This window comes from Lipotes vexillifer, unplaced genomic scaffold, assembly GCF_000442215.2.
Source record: "Lipotes vexillifer unplaced genomic scaffold, Lipotes_vexillifer_v1.1 scaffold1770, whole genome shotgun sequence".
NCBI lineage: Eukaryota > Metazoa > Chordata > Mammalia > Artiodactyla > Lipotidae > Lipotes > Lipotes vexillifer.
Window position 1 is genome coordinate 692301 of NW_006796074.1, and position 16630 is coordinate 708930.

The 16630-nt window shown below is 48.6% G+C and overlaps 2 protein-coding genes across 3 annotated transcripts in view; both read left to right on the top strand.

Moving 5' to 3' along the window:
• The first annotated feature begins 1307 nt into the window (after positions 1-1307).
• SLC25A38 (solute carrier family 25 member 38) lies at positions 1308-11576 on the top strand. 2 transcript variants are annotated; one of them, XM_007468147.1, is made up of 7 exons: positions 1308-1518; positions 6317-6438; positions 7065-7149; positions 7860-8039; positions 8274-8442; positions 10195-10361; positions 11454-11576. In XM_007468147.1, exons 1-7 carry the CDS (start codon positions 1450-1452, stop codon positions 11574-11576), a joined length of 915 nt encoding a protein of 304 aa, XP_007468209.1. In that variant the 5' UTR covers positions 1308-1449. The 2 variants fall into 2 exon arrangements, with proteins under 2 accessions (XP_007468209.1, XP_007468208.1); XM_007468146.1 differs by having other exon boundaries at positions 1450-1518; positions 8274-8448.
• A 4502-nt stretch (positions 11577-16078) lies between these two features.
• LOC103075607 (caspase-14-like) overlaps positions 16079-16630 on the top strand; it is a 22723-nt gene continuing 22171 nt past the window's right edge. The window contains exon 1 of the mRNA XM_007468148.1: positions 16079-16448. Within this exon, the coding sequence (XP_007468210.1) occupies positions 16100-16448 (349 nt within the window). The 5' untranslated portion in view covers positions 16079-16099. The remainder of the gene's footprint in view (positions 16449-16630) is intronic.

Below are 16630 nucleotides of genomic sequence, written 5' to 3' on the forward strand. Positions count from 1 at the left end.
CACTGCTCTCTCCTAGACCACTCACCCTCGGCTCAGTGGTGAGGCTGGAGGCAAAGGTCACTGGCGTGGAAGGAAGAAAGGTGTTTCTCTCTTGTGAAGCCCAAAGCAGTGACAGGACCGTCCTCTTCACCAAAGCTTCTGGTAAGGCCATTAGAATTCTTTTTTCCTCCTGTTTGTGCCCATCCTTGTGACCGGGCACAGAGGGTGACTTTCCACACTGCTGAGGGCACTGCCTACCCTGGGAGACTCTTAAGGCTGCGTGTTTGGGGTTGGAGGGGATGCTCTCATGGAGAGGAGCCTCTATAAGTTGTAGGATAGAGGCCATCATAACACACCCATTCACCTCTCTGGGAGGCCAGTGTTGTCCAGTAGAAAAGTAGTTCGAGCCACAGGTGCAATTTTTAAAAATTTTATTGAAGTATAGTTGATTTACAATGTTGTGTTAATTTCTGCTGCACAGCAAAGTGACTCAGTTTTACATACATATATTCTTTTTCATGTTCTTTTCCATTATGGTTTATCACAGGATAACAAGTGTAATCTTGTGTTCTAGTAGTCATATGAAAAAAGCAGAGATAAAATTAATTTTAATAATTATTTCACCTAATTCAATATACCCAAAATATCACTTCAACATGTAATAATGTAAAAATTATTCATGAGATTATTTTATCTTATTGTCATGTCTTAGAAATCCAGCGTGTGGATAACTTACAGCACATTTCTGGCACGAAATTTTCAGCGTTTAAAGGGAAATGTGGATCTGCCAAGACAATAAAGTTGTGTTTAATGGAAAAATATTCCACACTGCTTCGGGTTTTAATACAAACTAATTATAATTAAATCAAGTTTAAAATTCTGGTCTTCAGTCACACTAGCCACACTTCACGTGCCTGATAGCCACAGTTGGCTACTGGCTACCGCATTGGGCAGAGCGAGTCTGGACTGTAACTACCTTCAGACGTAGCGCCCAGAAGCATACCTCCCTGCAGACGCCCGATGCAGCTCCGGGCGCAGGGAAGCCCCGATCCTGCAGTTCCGGAGGTCTCCACGAGGTAGCACTAAGGAGCACACCCTCGCCAGCGCGCGACCCGCGTCCAACCCCGGAAGCTAAATTCCGCCGTTATATCTAGTTCCTCCGGCTTTCTCCACTCCCGGATGCACTCTGTCTAATACTCTCAAGTCCTGAAGACGGTGACGGAACAGGATGGGCAGGGTCGCAGAGCCTCGCAGTCTGCTGAGCTAGTGAAGAGCGGCGCCTGGAGCCACTCATGTGCGGTGGGCGCGCAGGTCCCGACCCCCGACCAGCGCAGACTGCAGAGAAGCCCCGCGGTAGAACGCGTCGCCCGGCTACCGCCATCGCGTCGTCTTCTCTAGAATCGTCAGGGCCGGGCCTGAGCTCCCACCGACGGCACCCCGGGCCCAGTGCAGTCGCAGGTCTCCCCTCCAATGATTCAGAAGTCACGCCCGGCGCTGCTGCAGCCTCAAGATGTCGGAGACAGGGTGGAAACGCTTATGGTAACCTGCGGGGAAGGGAAGGCAGGGGTTCCGGCATTGCCGGCTCGGGGAGGGAAATTCGGAAGGTTTCCGAGGGTCAGCGGCCCTCGGGGAACCTTTTCTGCCTCCGGGTTGCGCGCATAACCGGTTGGGGACGTGGCGGCAGAGATGGAGTTTGACTAGGGAATTAAAAGAGGGGAGGGAGGGAGGAAGGAGAGAAGTTGCAGTCCAGTCCTTGGGACAGGCAAGCAAAGGTCTCGCTCCTGTATTGGTAATCCGGGTAGAGGGAGGCGGAATTGCCAGGGCCTTGGCCGGTGTCGGGGGGGAATGTGCCCGCGTGGTCCAGAGCGAGGTGCGAGCGCTACGGGACGTTGCTTTGAGTTGGATGCCTAGAATGACAGGTGGGAGGACACCTGGGTAGATATTTGGACCATTGCAAAGCCCGGCAATAACGCTAAGCCTAAGGAGCGATCTTTGCTCGAGCGAGGTGGGTTAGGGCTGCACAGCGCCCGCGGGCTGGACCAGGTGGACCCTCCCGGGAACCGGTGAGGTTTGCCCTCGCCACGAGGCCACGCCCCTCCCGCGCCTGGATCGGCTGCCATGTTCGTGCCGCGGGGCTGCCATTGGTGGAGGCGAAGGCTGGGTTGGGCCGGCGAGGAAGGTCTGGCTGAGTTGCTGCTAGCGGTGGGTGGAGGCGGGGATGCGGCTTCGCTTTAGGCCGGGAGGGACAGTTGGCCGCGGCTACTTTTCTACCTGAGGTCAAGGACACGGCCCACCTGCGCCGGGGGCAGGGCAGGGGTGTGGGGTTTTTTGTTTTGTTTTGTTTTTTATCTTTAACAAAGGTGGAGGCGGGGACCGCCCTACGTTTACATCTTATAACATGTGCTTACATATTTCTTTTTGGGTCCTCCAGCTCTGGCCTGGAGATCTGAATTGGATTTAGGATATAGTTTTTTTTAAAGGGGAGTAGGAGTTATTTGTGGAACCTGTTTGCTAACTATTCAAGTGCTGCTGATTGCCTTTATGTATCTATGTATCATTGTTTGGTTGTTTCTGCCCTACCCCCCCTCAAAAAACAAACAAATAAACAAAGAAGCCAGCTGTATTACTCGTTTTATTTACTTTGAATAAATTTGGGCTGTTTAGGAAAAAAAAAAAATCAAGCATGCCTTAAAGGGTATGCCATCCACCATTGACAATATCTTAAAAATGAAAAGTGTAAATTCTATTTTTTTTAAAACAATTATGTTACCTGTTTTGTTTTGCTTTTTTTTTTAACTATCAGAGGTTAATCTATACTGCTGTTTTATATTTTGCATCTGTTCTATGCTAATGGACCTGGAAAATTACAAAGTTAAAAAAGTTATGGGCTCTATGCATGTATCCACAAATATTTATTTAGCCAATAAAATGTTCAAGCAATGTGCTGTAAAAATAGAAACATTAAGAAAATAGTTCCTGCAATGGAGGACAGTGTGGTGGGTGTTGGGGAGCAGTATACAGTAGTTCCACACACAACCTGTGAGAGCATTAGAGAGGCAGCTCCAAAGAGAACTGCTTAGAAGCTGTAACTGCAGGCCATTCCTACAGCCTTACTGGAGCAAAGAGCTGGGGGGAGCCAGGGGAGAGTCCCCTGTCCAGGGATGTGGCCTGCGGGGCCCTCTAAGCTTTATCCTGTGGGATTGTGCTCAAGGGAGAGCCATGTGCAGATTTCCTGTTAGATGAAGTGATTCGTTCATTTTTTTTTTTTTTTTTTTTTGGCTGCGTTGGGTCTTCGTTGCTGTGCGAGGGCTTTCTCTAGTTGCGGCGAGCGGGAGCTACTCTTCGTTGTAATGAGCGGGCTTCTCACTGCGATGGCTTCTCTTGTTGCAGAGCAGGGGCTCTACGCGCGCGGGCTTCAGTAGTTGTGGTGCACGGGCTTAGCTGCTCCGCGGCATGTGGATCTTCCCGGACCAGGGATTGAACCCGTGTCCCCTGCATTGGCAGGCGGATTCTTAACCACTGCGCCACCAGGGAAGTCCCTGATTCATTCATTCTTGATTGTTGAGCACCTGCTGTGGACCAGGCTCCGTGGTCAGTGCTGGAGGAACCACCATGAACAGGACAGTCCAGGCCTCCTCTGTCCTTGACCCTCGGTCATAAGGCAGGTGGACTCTGGCACCGTGGAAGCACTGAAGAGGAGCACTGAACGTGAGTGTGGGGTTAGGGTAGATCAATGGCAGGGTGTTCACTGGGATGGAGCGCCCTGGAGGAGAGGCACGTGGCGGGTGAGGAAGAAAGATGAGTTCAGGTTTGGAAATGTCAACCCGTGGTGCCTGTGGGACATCGGATTAAGTGGATATGGGAGTCTGCAGAAGACAGCTTGCAAGTGTGGACAAAAGGGTGGAAAAGAAGAGGCTCTGCATGTGAAGGCAGAGAGGCCGGGGAAGTGGGAGGAAGATCAGGACAGTGTTAATCCCAGAAGCCGGAGGCAGAGCACATTTCCAGAAGGAGCTGGTGGTGGTCAACAGCCAACAGGAGAACGCTGCTAAGCTGCCTGGGAAGTGCCCTGGACTGTCACTTAGACTGGGAGGAATGGTGAAAAAAGCATGAACTTTGAGTCTTATCCAATGGCTTCAAACCCTGTGACTTAGGATACATTGTCATCCCTGTGAGCTCCAGTTTCATCTGGAAAATGGGTTTGAACATCTAGCTCTTAGGAGCATTGTGAGATTTCGAGGTGCTGTATATGGATGCCTCACCCCAGGCTGATCTGGTAGTGGGGGTTGGCACTGCTGAGGCTGGAGACCCCCAAGGAGATCACTAGGATGGATCAGTGGGGGGCAGGCTCTGGGAGGAATGAGGGGTCATCAGTAGGAGTTGGTCTTGAAACAGTAGGTAGACCAAGGGGTCTTATTCGTCTCCCAAATGTCCTGCTGGGACATGAAGGAGAGGCAAGCGTGTGGAGAACCGTGGACAGAGTTTCCATTAGGGGATGTTGAGTTTGAGATGCCTACAGGCCATGCGAGGGGAGGTGGGGGAAGCATGGGGACAGTGGACTCGGGAGAGAGGCTGAAGTGGGCTGGAGGTGTGGGCGTTGCCGGCATGTGGCATGTGTGCGTCGAGCATGGTGTGGTGTGGTGTGGAGGTGAGGGTGCCCTGAGAGGCTGCAGCTACGGGGAGATAAGAGGAACAGCAACATCTGTGGCTGGGGAAAGGAGGCTGAGAAGGGTAGCCAGAAACCAAAAAGAGAGGAGCGGCGATCAGCTGTTTCAAATGCACCAGAGAGGCCAAGTAAGAGAAGGCCACAGATGGGAAAGGGGTCCTGGGATATGGCAGGTCCTTGGTGAGGCAGCTTTAGTGGAGGGGCTTTATCTGGATGGCAGACTGGGGAACCTGAAGTGTGACTAGTGAAGAGGGAGCGGAGATGATGTGGCATCAGGCTGGAAATATGGGGGGCTTTCAAGCTTGTTCCAGACAAAGGAGAAGATGTCAGTGGAAGTAAGAGGCTGAGTATGCAGGGAAGAGAGGCTCACTGATGCCACAAAGGTTCGGATGAGGCTGAGAAACAAAATTCGTGGGAATATGTGTTAGCAGAAGGAGCAGGACACACATCTGATGAAGCTGTTCCCAGCTGGCTTGGTTGTAGTAGTGGTCTTACCTTTGATGCTTGGAAGGCTATTTGAACGTGGTTATAAGCTCCAGTATTTATTATCTGAACTTATTAAGTCCTTTTAAGGAATTCCAGTTATAAATTGAGACTTGCTCTTTTGGTGAAACGTGGAATAATCTCTCTTCTCTGTGAAACAAATACCACAGATGACAAACATTTTGGTTCCGGGTAGGTAGTTTTTTTGACGTGTATAACAGGCAACTTCATCTTAATAGCATTTTAGGACTATAGTATGCCATTTATTAAAAAGTAATAGTGCAAATGCCATTTAATGAGAAGAGAGACGATCTTTGGATGGAGTTTGCCAAGTGCCTCCTTTGGAAAAGAGGACATTTGTTTCCTGCTTGGATTTTTTAAAAGTGTGTTTTCACAACCATTTGATTGCGTCTGGATTCTGGGGCGTGCCGTGGGGCCTCTGGAGTGCGCTTGGGGGAAACGCAGTCAGTCTGCGAGGCAGTCCTGCCCTTCTGGATGCCGCCTCTCGATTAGACAGTGTGTGTGACTCTCCCGGCTTAGGGGACAGCCAGCAAACCCAGGAGTGGCTGCTGGCCTTGTGGTGCCCCTGCGATCTGTTTAGGTCCCAGTGAGACGAATGGGTATATGACGGGGAAAGTTGTACATTAAGTAAATGCATGGGTTTTACAGGAAGTGGCACAGACGTTTCACATTGTACCTGCTCACTTATGGTTTCACTTCCTTTGTCTTACTCCTGTAATAGCCTGCAGGCCCTACAACCAAGGGAACCTGAAACCAGCAGTTCAGAGTTAAAACACTGTTCAACTGATTTTTGCTTTCGTGACGAGAAGGAGTTGGCCTATAACTTACCATCAAGACAAGTAGGGAGGTGTGGTCAGTGGCATAATTCACAGATGGAAATTACCGTGTTGCTCAGTAGGAGCAAAGTTATCCATAAGTTTTTAATTATCAGTAATTACTAAAGTTGTTATCAGTAAGACCAGAGAGCTACCTCTTGGAGTATACTGTGTTCTCAACAACATTCCAACACTGTTCGTTCCTGGCTATGCTTTTCCCTTCTGTGAAGTCTGATGCTAATACAGGGCGCCGCCACCAGGTGAGTTTCTAAGAGATCCTTACAGAGAACTGACTGGTCCAGGTGTGGTGAAGGCTGGGACAAAGCTGCTGACACAGTGTTCTCTTGCCCTGCAGTTACAGCCCGTGATCAAAGCTTTCCTGTGTGGCTCCATCAGTGGGACCTGCTCTACCCTCCTTTTCCAACCCCTGGATCTCCTCAAAACACGCCTGCAGACCCTCCAGCCCTCAGCCCGTGGGTAAGGCCAGCTGCCCCGTTCCCCCGCCCCCTCCCCCCCTTTTCACTGAGGACCTGGTTTCAACAACTTCTCTCAGACACTGGAGCATCTTTACTGTGTTCAGTCAACTTCCATTCTGTTGAATGAGCAAAGAGAAACACAGGCCAGGCCGAGCTTTCATGTGTTTTATATATACTCTGTTATATTTGACATTTCTCTTAATTAAGTGCGTCCTTCCCTGAGTAGCTTCCTGGGATCTGTCTTGGTGACGTTTGCATTTTACTGTGCCAGCCTGTAATGTCATAACTGTGCTGCCTGGCACAAGTAGTGGGTGGTTTTTCTGGAAATAAGATAGGTATTGAGTGTATCTTGTGTGCCCCCTATTGGGCTCAGCCCTGTGGGAAGTGCACAGAGTGTATGTAAAATGAGAAGTTATCCCATTGCTTGCAGTGTGAAGGGACAAAGAATCATGCACCTGCCACATCATGAACGCATAGGAACTCAGAGTAACTCCAGGGTGCCTTTTAGAGATTCTTAAGTGTTCTAGAAAAGAGTCCATACAGAGAAGTCTGTGAGTGGGGAGTTCTTTCACAGGGATGTGGTCTAAGTGATTTCTCCTTCCTTGCCTCCTTTTTGTCTGCCTTCAGATCCAGACGTGTTGGGATGTTGGCTCTGCTCTTGAATGTGGTTCGCACGGAGAGTCTTTTTGGCCTCTGGAAAGGGATGTCCCCTGTAAGCTGCCTTTTGGGTCTTGTCTTGCACCCCCTCCTTTAATAACTAGCCGTCTCTCATCCACCTCACACCTCCTCTCTTAAGGGTACGTGAGGTTGGAGGTAGTGGGAGGGCCCTTCTGGTCTTCCTGCCCGTCCCTCTCACTGTTGCTGGCTTCTATTTGAGGGCCCCGGGAATAGCACACCTGTGCGTCCCGGGCACGACTTCTTAGTGCAGCATGAAGTCCTAGAGCAGAGGTAGCTGGCGCCCCACCTGTCAACAGACCTTGCCCTCACGCCTCCAGTGCCTCCACACCTGCATTTCTTCGCCTAGACAGCTTTTTCTGGCCTTAGGAACTCACCTTGCTGGAAATGGCAGGGAATTCATACTCACCCCAACCCCGCAGCAGCCCTTAACCAATGAAAGACGAGAGCTGATGTTTAAAACTTCCCTTCCCTCCTCAGGTGGCAGGGTAACCTAGGCATGGACACTGATTCCCAGAGTTCCCCAGAAAGATTCTGTTGCCCATGGCAATAACTGATGAGATGACACACTCTTTGTTGGCTGCCTTCTCTCCCATCTCACTTCCCTACCCTCCCACTGGTGTTCCCTCCACACTTTAAATCGACTCCTTGCATGCGAATCCTGGGTCGTCTTTGGGGAAATCCAGCTCAGCCAGGATCTTACGTGTTGGTGTTTGATTCCGTTCCTCCCTCCGACTCGTTGTGCAGTCCATCGTGAGGTGCGTCCCTGGCATTGGAATCTACTTTGGCACTCTCTACTCTTTGAAGCAGTACTTCCTGCGAGGCCATCCCCCCACCGCCCTGGAGTCAGTCATACTGGGGGTGGGCTCCCGCTCTGTCGCGGGGGTCTGCATGTCACCCATCACTGTGATCAAGACACGGTACGAGGTGAGTGGGCAACCAGAGACACCGGGCTCTTGAGTCAAGTGGCCACTGACGCCACCTCCCGATTTATAACCTAACACAGGGTTGATGTGGTCGGAGAACTCATCTGTGTAGTCAGGCCAAGCACATGCAAACCAGAGCGTCCAGAGCTCCGGTAACGCACCCTGAGGATGGCTTCGTTCAGTGCGCAAACCCAGGGCCACTGTGCCAGCCATTGGTTCTATGCTTCCTTTGCAGAGCGGGCGGTACGGCTATGAGAGCATCTACGCGGCCCTGAGGAGCATCTATCACAGCGAGGGGTACCGGGGTCTCTTCAGTGGCCTGACAGCAACGCTCCTTCGTGATGCTCCCTTTTCCGGAATCTACTTGATGTTTTACAACCAGACCAAAAACATTGTGCTTCATGGTACGGGTAAAGGAAGGTGTGGTGGGAAGAGATATCCCTTGAGAGATCACATCCTCACCACTTTCTCTAAGATAGGAGACTATTCGTTGTTCTTAGCAGCTCCAGATTCTTATGCTAGTTTTAGAAACCGAGCCATATCTGCATTGTGTCAGGCATGGGACCCGGTGCTGGGATGCAAGGGCGGCCATGAAGACATGGTCCCTGCCCTTTTGAGTTTGTAGCTTCCTGAGGCAGACTACTGATAGTATGTAATTCTTGAGTCGGGAGGGGGTAGGATAAAGCTCATTTTGCATAGGTTTTGCAGCAATACTTCCCACATTTGCCTGATCTTAAGAATTCTGGGTCCTACCCAAGGCATCCTAAATCAGAAGCTTTGGGGTAAGGCCTTAGAGACTGCAAGAAGCACTTGTTGTGATTCTTATCAGACAAGTTTGGGAAATCCAGTTGGTTAGGAGCTAGAAGAAAAATATTTTCATGTCCCTTGCTGTGCTCCTGGTTAACATTGTTTTGAGCCCTCCTTTTGGATGGAGAGAAAGATGCCAAAGCCCTAGCATTCTGGCAGGCCCACCCTTCCAGTAAGCTCGTGTTGTCAAGACATGGGCAAAATCGACAGGCAGTAAACATCCACCCAAGCAGAGCCAGGCATTGATAGAAACACATCCTATAAAGTGAACCTGCATTCAGTAAGGTGTCTATGGATAATGTGAGCAAGGAATTGCAACCAAAGTCGTTTAATTGGGAAAGCCAGAATGCCACCCGCGTGACAGTGGTGTCAGTTGGAGTGCTTTGGGAGATTTGCTGCTTCTCCGCAGGCGCCAGGAGGCGTGACACTGCAGATCACAGCCTTACCTTACAGGAGAAAGTTAAGGCAATAAGGGGGCTTGGATATACATTTTTAACTTCTTCATCCATCCTAAAATTTTTTTTTACTTTGGTATTTAGAAATCATTTTATGCTTACCAAAAAAGCCACAAGAATAGTACCTATAAATCCATAGCTCATTATTCTCTTTCTGTGTGTATAATTGTTTTCCTCAAAACATTTAAGAATAAGTTGCAGACATGATGCCTCTTTACCCTTAAATACATCAGTGTGTACTTCCTAAGGACAAATGCATTCTTGTATAACCATCGATAGTTCTTTCATCTATAGTCTTGATTTCTCCAATTTTCCCAATAATGTATTTTGTAGCAATTTTTATTTTTTATTTTCAAGAGTATAAGCCAGTTATATAACCTCAGTGTGGGTTTCCCTGATGTTTCCTTTCAACTAGATTCATTTATACCTTTTTAGCAAGAGGAGTACATAACTGAGGTCGTGTCTTCAGTGCCTTATATCAGGAAGCTCATGACATCCATTTGACGCACTGTGGGTGATGTTAACTTTTTATCACTATAAAAATAGTGTCTCCACTGAAAACTCAGTTGTTTGTTCTTTTGTAATTTCTAAGCGTCTCTGTGGGGAGATACTTTGAATCTATATAAATCTATATAACACCTCCTGTCCTTTCATCCATATATTTTAGCATCAGTGAATGACTCTTGCCTGAATCAATTATGCTGATGGTTGTAAAAAGGTGAACTTTTCCATTATCCTACTTACACTGATTAGTTTAGATTTTGAATTCTTAGCCTTGTTTGAATCCAGACCCTTCTGGCTTTCAGGAAGAATTAGTGGGCAACTTGGCATGGATATTTATCTGATGAATGTGGGATTTATTTATAACTGAATGTTGCCTTTGTCCTGTTTCAGACCAGTTGGATGCAGTCCTTGTTCCCGTTGTAAATTTCAGTTGTGGGATATTTGCTGGGATTCTGGCCTCACTGGTAACTCAACCTGCAGATGTTATCAAAACTCACATGCAGCTCTCCCCAATGAAATTTCGGTGGATTGGCCAGGCAGTGACACTCATTTTCAAAGTAAGGCTTTAGAATAAATATTGGTTCATATTGTGGTTAAGGCTTTCTCTCTAAGGCAGTAGCTCTTATCCTTTACATGGTAGAAACACCTGGGAAGCTTTTAAAACAATCCCGATTCCCAGCTCATAACCTGGGCTTATCATATTAGAATCTCTGGGGGAGATGAAACCCTGGCATCAGTATTTTAAGTTCCTTGGTGATTCCAGTGTGTTGCCAAGGTTGAGAATCACTGCTAAAAATCTATGGTTGTGGGATTTGTTGTTGTTGTTGTTGTTTTGGTTTTGTTTGTTTAGGGAGGGAGCCTGACATTAGGACAACATGTGATATTTGTTAAACATGCATATTGTTGGGCTCTACCCCAGACCTACCTAGTCAGGAGATCTGGGAGGACTCCTTAACCTAATCAAGGATATAGGAGAAAATGTAGTTAGAAAAAAATCACAAGCACGTTGTTTTGTTTCCAGGAGTTTGCACTAATGCAAATGGACAGATGGTATTGAAGATAAAAAGTACAGTAATTGTAAAGTACACTAAAATGCTATTTAAAAGCCACTGAGTAAGCCCTTTGGAAACATGTACTGTTATCAGATATTCTTTTTGAAAGTAAATTTGTCATCTAGATCTTTAGATGTTTCTGTACTTCTCAATTTTTGTATGTAGCACAGGAAACATATAAGCATCTGCAGCAAGTATCTGCCTTATCCTAGATATAAGCAAGTATTTGTGAAACTGATCATATTCATCACACTGCTTAGGTTGCCTGCTTTCTTATTCTTTATACCTAAAATCATGAAGTTTGAAAATAGAGTCTTCAGTATATGTGAAAATGGTAAGATTTTCAGCTAAGAAAGAAATTCCCCTGGATGGAGCAAGCCTAAAAAAAGATAAAGCTTAGCAACTACTCCAAAAAAATTTTTTTTTAGTTAATTGCCTCCTTGGACCCAGTATTCGTAGTTTTAACATTATTTATAAAAGTCTAAAAAGTAAGACTTAACAATGGGGTAACGCAGAGAGAGATCCTCACTCTCATGCCAGGTATATAAGTGTATTGCTGCTTTAGTCCCAGAGTTTTGGCCTCCATTTTCCTCCTAGGATTATGGGCTGCGTGGCTTCTTCCAAGGCGGCGTCCCCCGGGCCCTCCGCAGAACTCTGATGGCAGCCATGGCGTGGACAGTCTACGAAGGGATGATGGCCAAGATGGGCCTGCAGTCCTGACCGAGCCAGGACCAGGCAGAGATGGGATCTGTTGCCCTGCCTGTTTTCTGCCAAGGACCTCTTCAACTCACTACCCTGGAGTCGGACGAAGTCCTATCTGGAGAGGCAGGCAAACACGTCACCTTCAGTTACCCAGCTCAAGAAGAGAATAGGTGGGTCCGACTCAAGCCCAGAAGAGGAGTCACTGACATGGACATCATATTGGGGCGTTAGGAGAAAGGTTTGCATACCCTGCAAGGCTACTTGAAAAGGCATTTCCAGATAGTGCTCTGTCCGGTGTCTCTGCTCAGCCACCCACTACACCACAGTGCCTCTTTGGATCTGCTCTTGGGCAGTGCAGCGCCAGGGATGCTGTGGGCCGCCTGCAGTGGCGGAGGAGTTCCAGCAGCCAGGCTGGATCTGCTGAGAGAGGAGTCACTGTCACCAGGCTGAAGACTGCCTCTGAGGTGATGTTAGGATGAGGAAGAACAGATGTCACGACTTCATTGGTTCCTCATCGACTTCTCAGAGGCTCCGCAGAAGCGGGGCAGTGGCTTCCTGGCCCCTAAGTGTCCAAATAATATTGTTTGATCTTGGCTCCTGCACTGTTTCAACTCCAAGTTACTCTGGCTTTTTTCTGCAGCTAAAGTTGGATAAATAAAGTGAAGCACTTTATCATTGAAAAACCTCAAGTGCCACAACTCCGCTCTAAATTAACAAAATAGTCTAAGGTGGCTGACTCTTGATCTGTATAGGTCCTCAAACCTAAAATTTTTTTAAATAGCTTTATTTTATATATATACAATTCATCCATTCCAAATAGACAATTCTGTGCTTTTTTTAGTAACTTTACTGACTGGTGCAGCCATCACCATAAATCAGTTTCAGAACACAGTCACCCCCCCTGCCCCCAATAAGATCTCTTATTTACAACTAACCCTCGTTCCCAGCCCCAGCACAGCCCAGGCAGCCACTGAACTGCTTTCTGTCTATAAATAATTTGCCTTTTCTGTGCACTTTCTACATAGTCATACACTATGTAGTCTGTTGTATCTGGCTTCTTTCACTTAGCATAACGTTTTGGAGGTTCATCCATGATATGGCATGTTCAACACTTTATCCTTTTTTTACGGCCTAATAATATTCTATTGTGTGCCTATTTATCCATTCATCAGTTGATGAATGTGTGAATTGTTAGCACTTTTTGGCACTTACGAATATTGTCACTATGAACATTCACCTATGAATCATTTGTGTGGACATATATTTTCATTTCCCTTGCGTACATGCCTAGGAGTGGAATTACTGGATCGTGTGGTAACTATGTTTAACCATTTGAGAAACTACCAGACTGTTTGCAAAGTGGCAGCACCATTTAACATCACCACCAGAAGTTTGTGAGGGTTCTGATTTCCGCACACCCTCCTCAACACTTGTTATTGTCTGTTTTATTTATTGTAGCCATTCTAGTGGGTTCTATCAACTTTCAAGCTTAGGAAGGGGCTGTTGTTTTATCCAAACAGCAGAAGGGGGAAGTTTGATCTCCTGGTTAAGAACATGGGCTGTGATCCAGGCGGCCCAGGTTAAAAGGCTGGCTCTCCACCTACTTAGACACATTTGAAATTGTTCCCAGGGGATGGGGATAGTAATATTTCCTACCTCCCAGGGTGGTGGCAAGGGTTAAATGAGCATATGTTTCTGGTGCATTACATTAGTTTCCTAGGGCTGCCACAGCAAACCACCACAAATCGGGTGGCTTCTAACAAATTTATTCTCTCAGTTTGGAGCCTACAAGTCTGAAATCAAGATGTCTGCAGGGCCATACTCTCTGAAGGCTCTAGGGGAAGATGGTTCCTTGTCTCTTCCAGTTAATTCCATGGTGGCTGGCAATTCTTGGTGTTCATCAATCCAATCTCTGTCTCTGTCTTCACAATGCTTTCTCCCCCGTGTGTCTCTTTGTCCAAATTGGCATTTTTTTTTTTTTTTTTTTTGCGGTACGCGGGCCTCACTGTTGTGGCCTCTCCCGTCGCGGAGCACAGGCTCCAGACGCGCAGGCTCAGCGGCCGTGGCTCACGGGCCCAGCCGCTCCGCGGCATGTGGGATCTTCCCGGAAGGGGGCACGAATCCGTGTCCCCTGCATCGGCAGGCGGACTCTCAACCACTGCACCACCAGGGAAGCCCCAAATTGGCATCTGTATTTTTAAGGACACTAGTCATTGGATTAGGGCCCACCCTACTCCAGAATGACGTCTTGATTACATTGCAAAGACCGTATTTCCAAATATGGTCATGTTCATAGGACCTGGGGGTTAGGACTCCAACATATCTTTTGGGGGGACACAAGTCAATTCATACATACTAAGTTTAATGATTTATAAGTTTAAGTTTTAGGTTAGAATGCCATATTCAAAATTATAATATGGAGAGGAGTATGGGAGAAGACAAACTAGGATCCTAATCTCTTAGTGGTACCCAAGCCACCAGTGCTTGGTGACCTATGTGTGTGAGGCTGTGCGCTGGGGAAAGCAGGGCAGCACCTAGGGCTGGAAATGGTGTGCTTGGGGCAGCAATGCAGGGCAGGCAGCTTAACACAGATGATGGATGGAGTGCCTGCCGCCTAAGGACTTAGCCTCTGAGGCAGGATGTTCAGGTTTCTTGGCCTCTTCAGTCTCCCTGACCCTCATCTTGGGCTCTGGGAGCCTAATGCCAGTGGGGCCTGGCCAGGGGCTGCTGGGAGTGGAGGGGCAGAGATAAGCCCCAGAGGTGCAGGCTTCATCCCAGTGCAGATTTGCTCGTCTTATACACAGCCGGTGAATTTCAGCCACCAGAGTCCCCTCCCTGCTCTTCATTTGTTCTTTTGGGGGCAGATCATCTTAAAATTTGGAGAATCGTCTCATTTTCTCTACATATGGAGTAAAACTGAAATTTGCCATTAGGAACTCTGATTCCAGAGGCAAGTGGCCCTGGGGTCTACATATCCCAGGCCCCCAGAATTTTTTTCCTCTCCCATAGTCTCCCACAAATATTAAAAGTTCAGAAAGGAAGTGGCTAGTGAGCTTCAGAGGGCTTTGGAAACACTGCCCAGTGCCCTCCCCCCACTTTTTTTTTTTTTTTTTAAATTGATTCGTTCTTGGCTGCCTTAGACTTAAAGCAAATTATATAGGGGCGGAGCTTTGTGGGAGTAAATAGTCATCTGGTGCTAGAGATAAGGCCTAGTAAGGCAGGAGGCAAAAAGGACAGAAGCAAAGCTTTCAAGCTGCTATACTCAGTTTCCAAGAATATGTTATGAAATATCTCAATCGCAAGGGTAGAATAGATGGTACATTGCCCCTTCACTCACATCACTCAAATGGAACAATTATCAGGATTTAGCCACTTTTGCTTGTCTTTCCCCTCTCCCCCGCCTCCTTTTTTCTTTCCTTAACTGAAGCTTTTAAAAGCAGACCCCACACATCATACCATTTCACCCTTCCACATTTCTATATGCATATCTAAAAATTATGGACATTTTTCTTAGGTAACTACAACATTATCCTACTTGAAAAAAAGTTAACTTTTTTTTTTTGCTTATCATCCAATACCCAGTCAATATTCATGTTTCCCTGATTGTCTCAAAAATTATTGTTTACAGTTGGTTTATTTGAATCAGGATTAAAACAAGTCCTAAGATTCTTTCACCAGCTGTTGGAAAGGGTAAGTAATTTTGAGGCAAACCACGGTTAAAGTGAGTCATCACTTCCTGAGGGCCCAATCAAGTCAGGGAGCCTAGCGATAGGACTCTGGGGGGTTGCAAAGCTGAGATCTGCTCTCCAAGGCAGTGCTCCTTCCACGCCTCCAGGCTGAGCAGTGTGCACTTCCACCTTCTTGCTGCCTTCAAATTCTCAAATATCAGCTTTTGTCACCATGTCCTCTCTAAAAAAAACTGGCTCAATGCCATAATCTGTAGGTGTTCTTTCACCTTCCAAGTTCTTCCCTGCTCCTTGGGAACTACTGGCTTAGGTAGCTGGTAAACGCTCTAAGGTCAGTGGTTCTCAAACTTGGCTGCACACTGGAATCATCAGGGAGCTTTAAAAACCACTGATGCCTTGGTCGGCCCCCCAGACGTTCTAATGTAATCAGCTCAGGTTGTGGCCTGGGCATGAGTAGTTTCAAAAGTCCTCCTGGTGATCGTAACGCGTGCCAAGGCAGAGCACCTCAAGAGTAGCCCTGCAGGGCGGGCACCACTCAGCTCTGCTAACCCAGGCTCCAAGGGTTAAAGAAGGAGCTCTTGTGGGCGGAGCGGGGCCTCCAGGGTGCGGGGCGTGGCTCCGGGGTGGGGGCGGAGCTCGGGCCCGAGACGACGGAAGGCGGGAGCTTGCAGGCAGCAGGCCGCTTGCAGGCAGCAGGCCGCTTGCCGGCAGCCGGCGTACAGATCTCCGGGCTTCAGAGGACGGGCGGAAACGCCTCCAGTTTTCAAAACAAAGAGGAGAAGCGGGAGGCGTGTGAGGCGCGCAGGGCTCAGATTGGTCCCTCCTGCCCGGTCGCTTCAGCATCATTGGGTGACAATGGAGGGGAGCCCGGGAATCGGCTGGCGCTCGGGGTCCGACAGTTCGCGGGCGCCTCCGAAGATCCCGCCGGCCATGGAGGAGCTGCAGAGCCGCTTGCAGGAGACCCTGGACCTTCTGTCCTCGCAGGAGCTGCGCAGCTTCCGCGACCACCTCAAGAAGGTGGAGCCGCGCGTGAGCCAGGTGAAGCTGGAGCTGGAGGGCCGCAGCCCGTCGGGGCTGGCCAGGCTCCTCGCCAAGCAGTACTACCCACCGGCCGCCGCCAAGCGCGTCCTCGTCCAGGTGCTGGAGCAGCTACCCCGCGCCGATCTGCTGCCGCGCTGGCAGAGCGCCGCCGCCGACGGCCCGGGTGAGCGCGCGGAGATTACCGGGGTAGGGGGACCGGAGGGGGTGCTTGGTGACCGCTGGGTTTGGCCCTACCGCCCGGGGATTCCCGGATTGGCGGAGGGAGGACTGACCGGGATTTCTGGGCAGGGGGAGGGGGTACTGACTGGAGGGAAGGGGGACTGGCGGGGAGGGGGGTGTCCTAGG

Excerpts from the sequence above, each read along its gene's own strand:
- SLC25A38 (XM_007468146.1), top strand. The coding sequence starts at position 1,450 with ATGATTCAGAAGTCACGCCCGGCGCTGCTGCAGCCTCAAGATGTCGGA. Across the intron at positions 7,150-7,859 it reads TCTGGAAAGGGATGTCCCCT|TCCATCGTGAGGTGCGTCCC; the intron begins GTAAGCTGCCTT and ends CTCGTTGTGCAG. Across the intron at positions 8,449-10,194 it reads CATTGTGCTTCATGGTACGG|ACCAGTTGGATGCAGTCCTT; the intron begins GTAAAGGAAGGT and ends GTCCTGTTTCAG.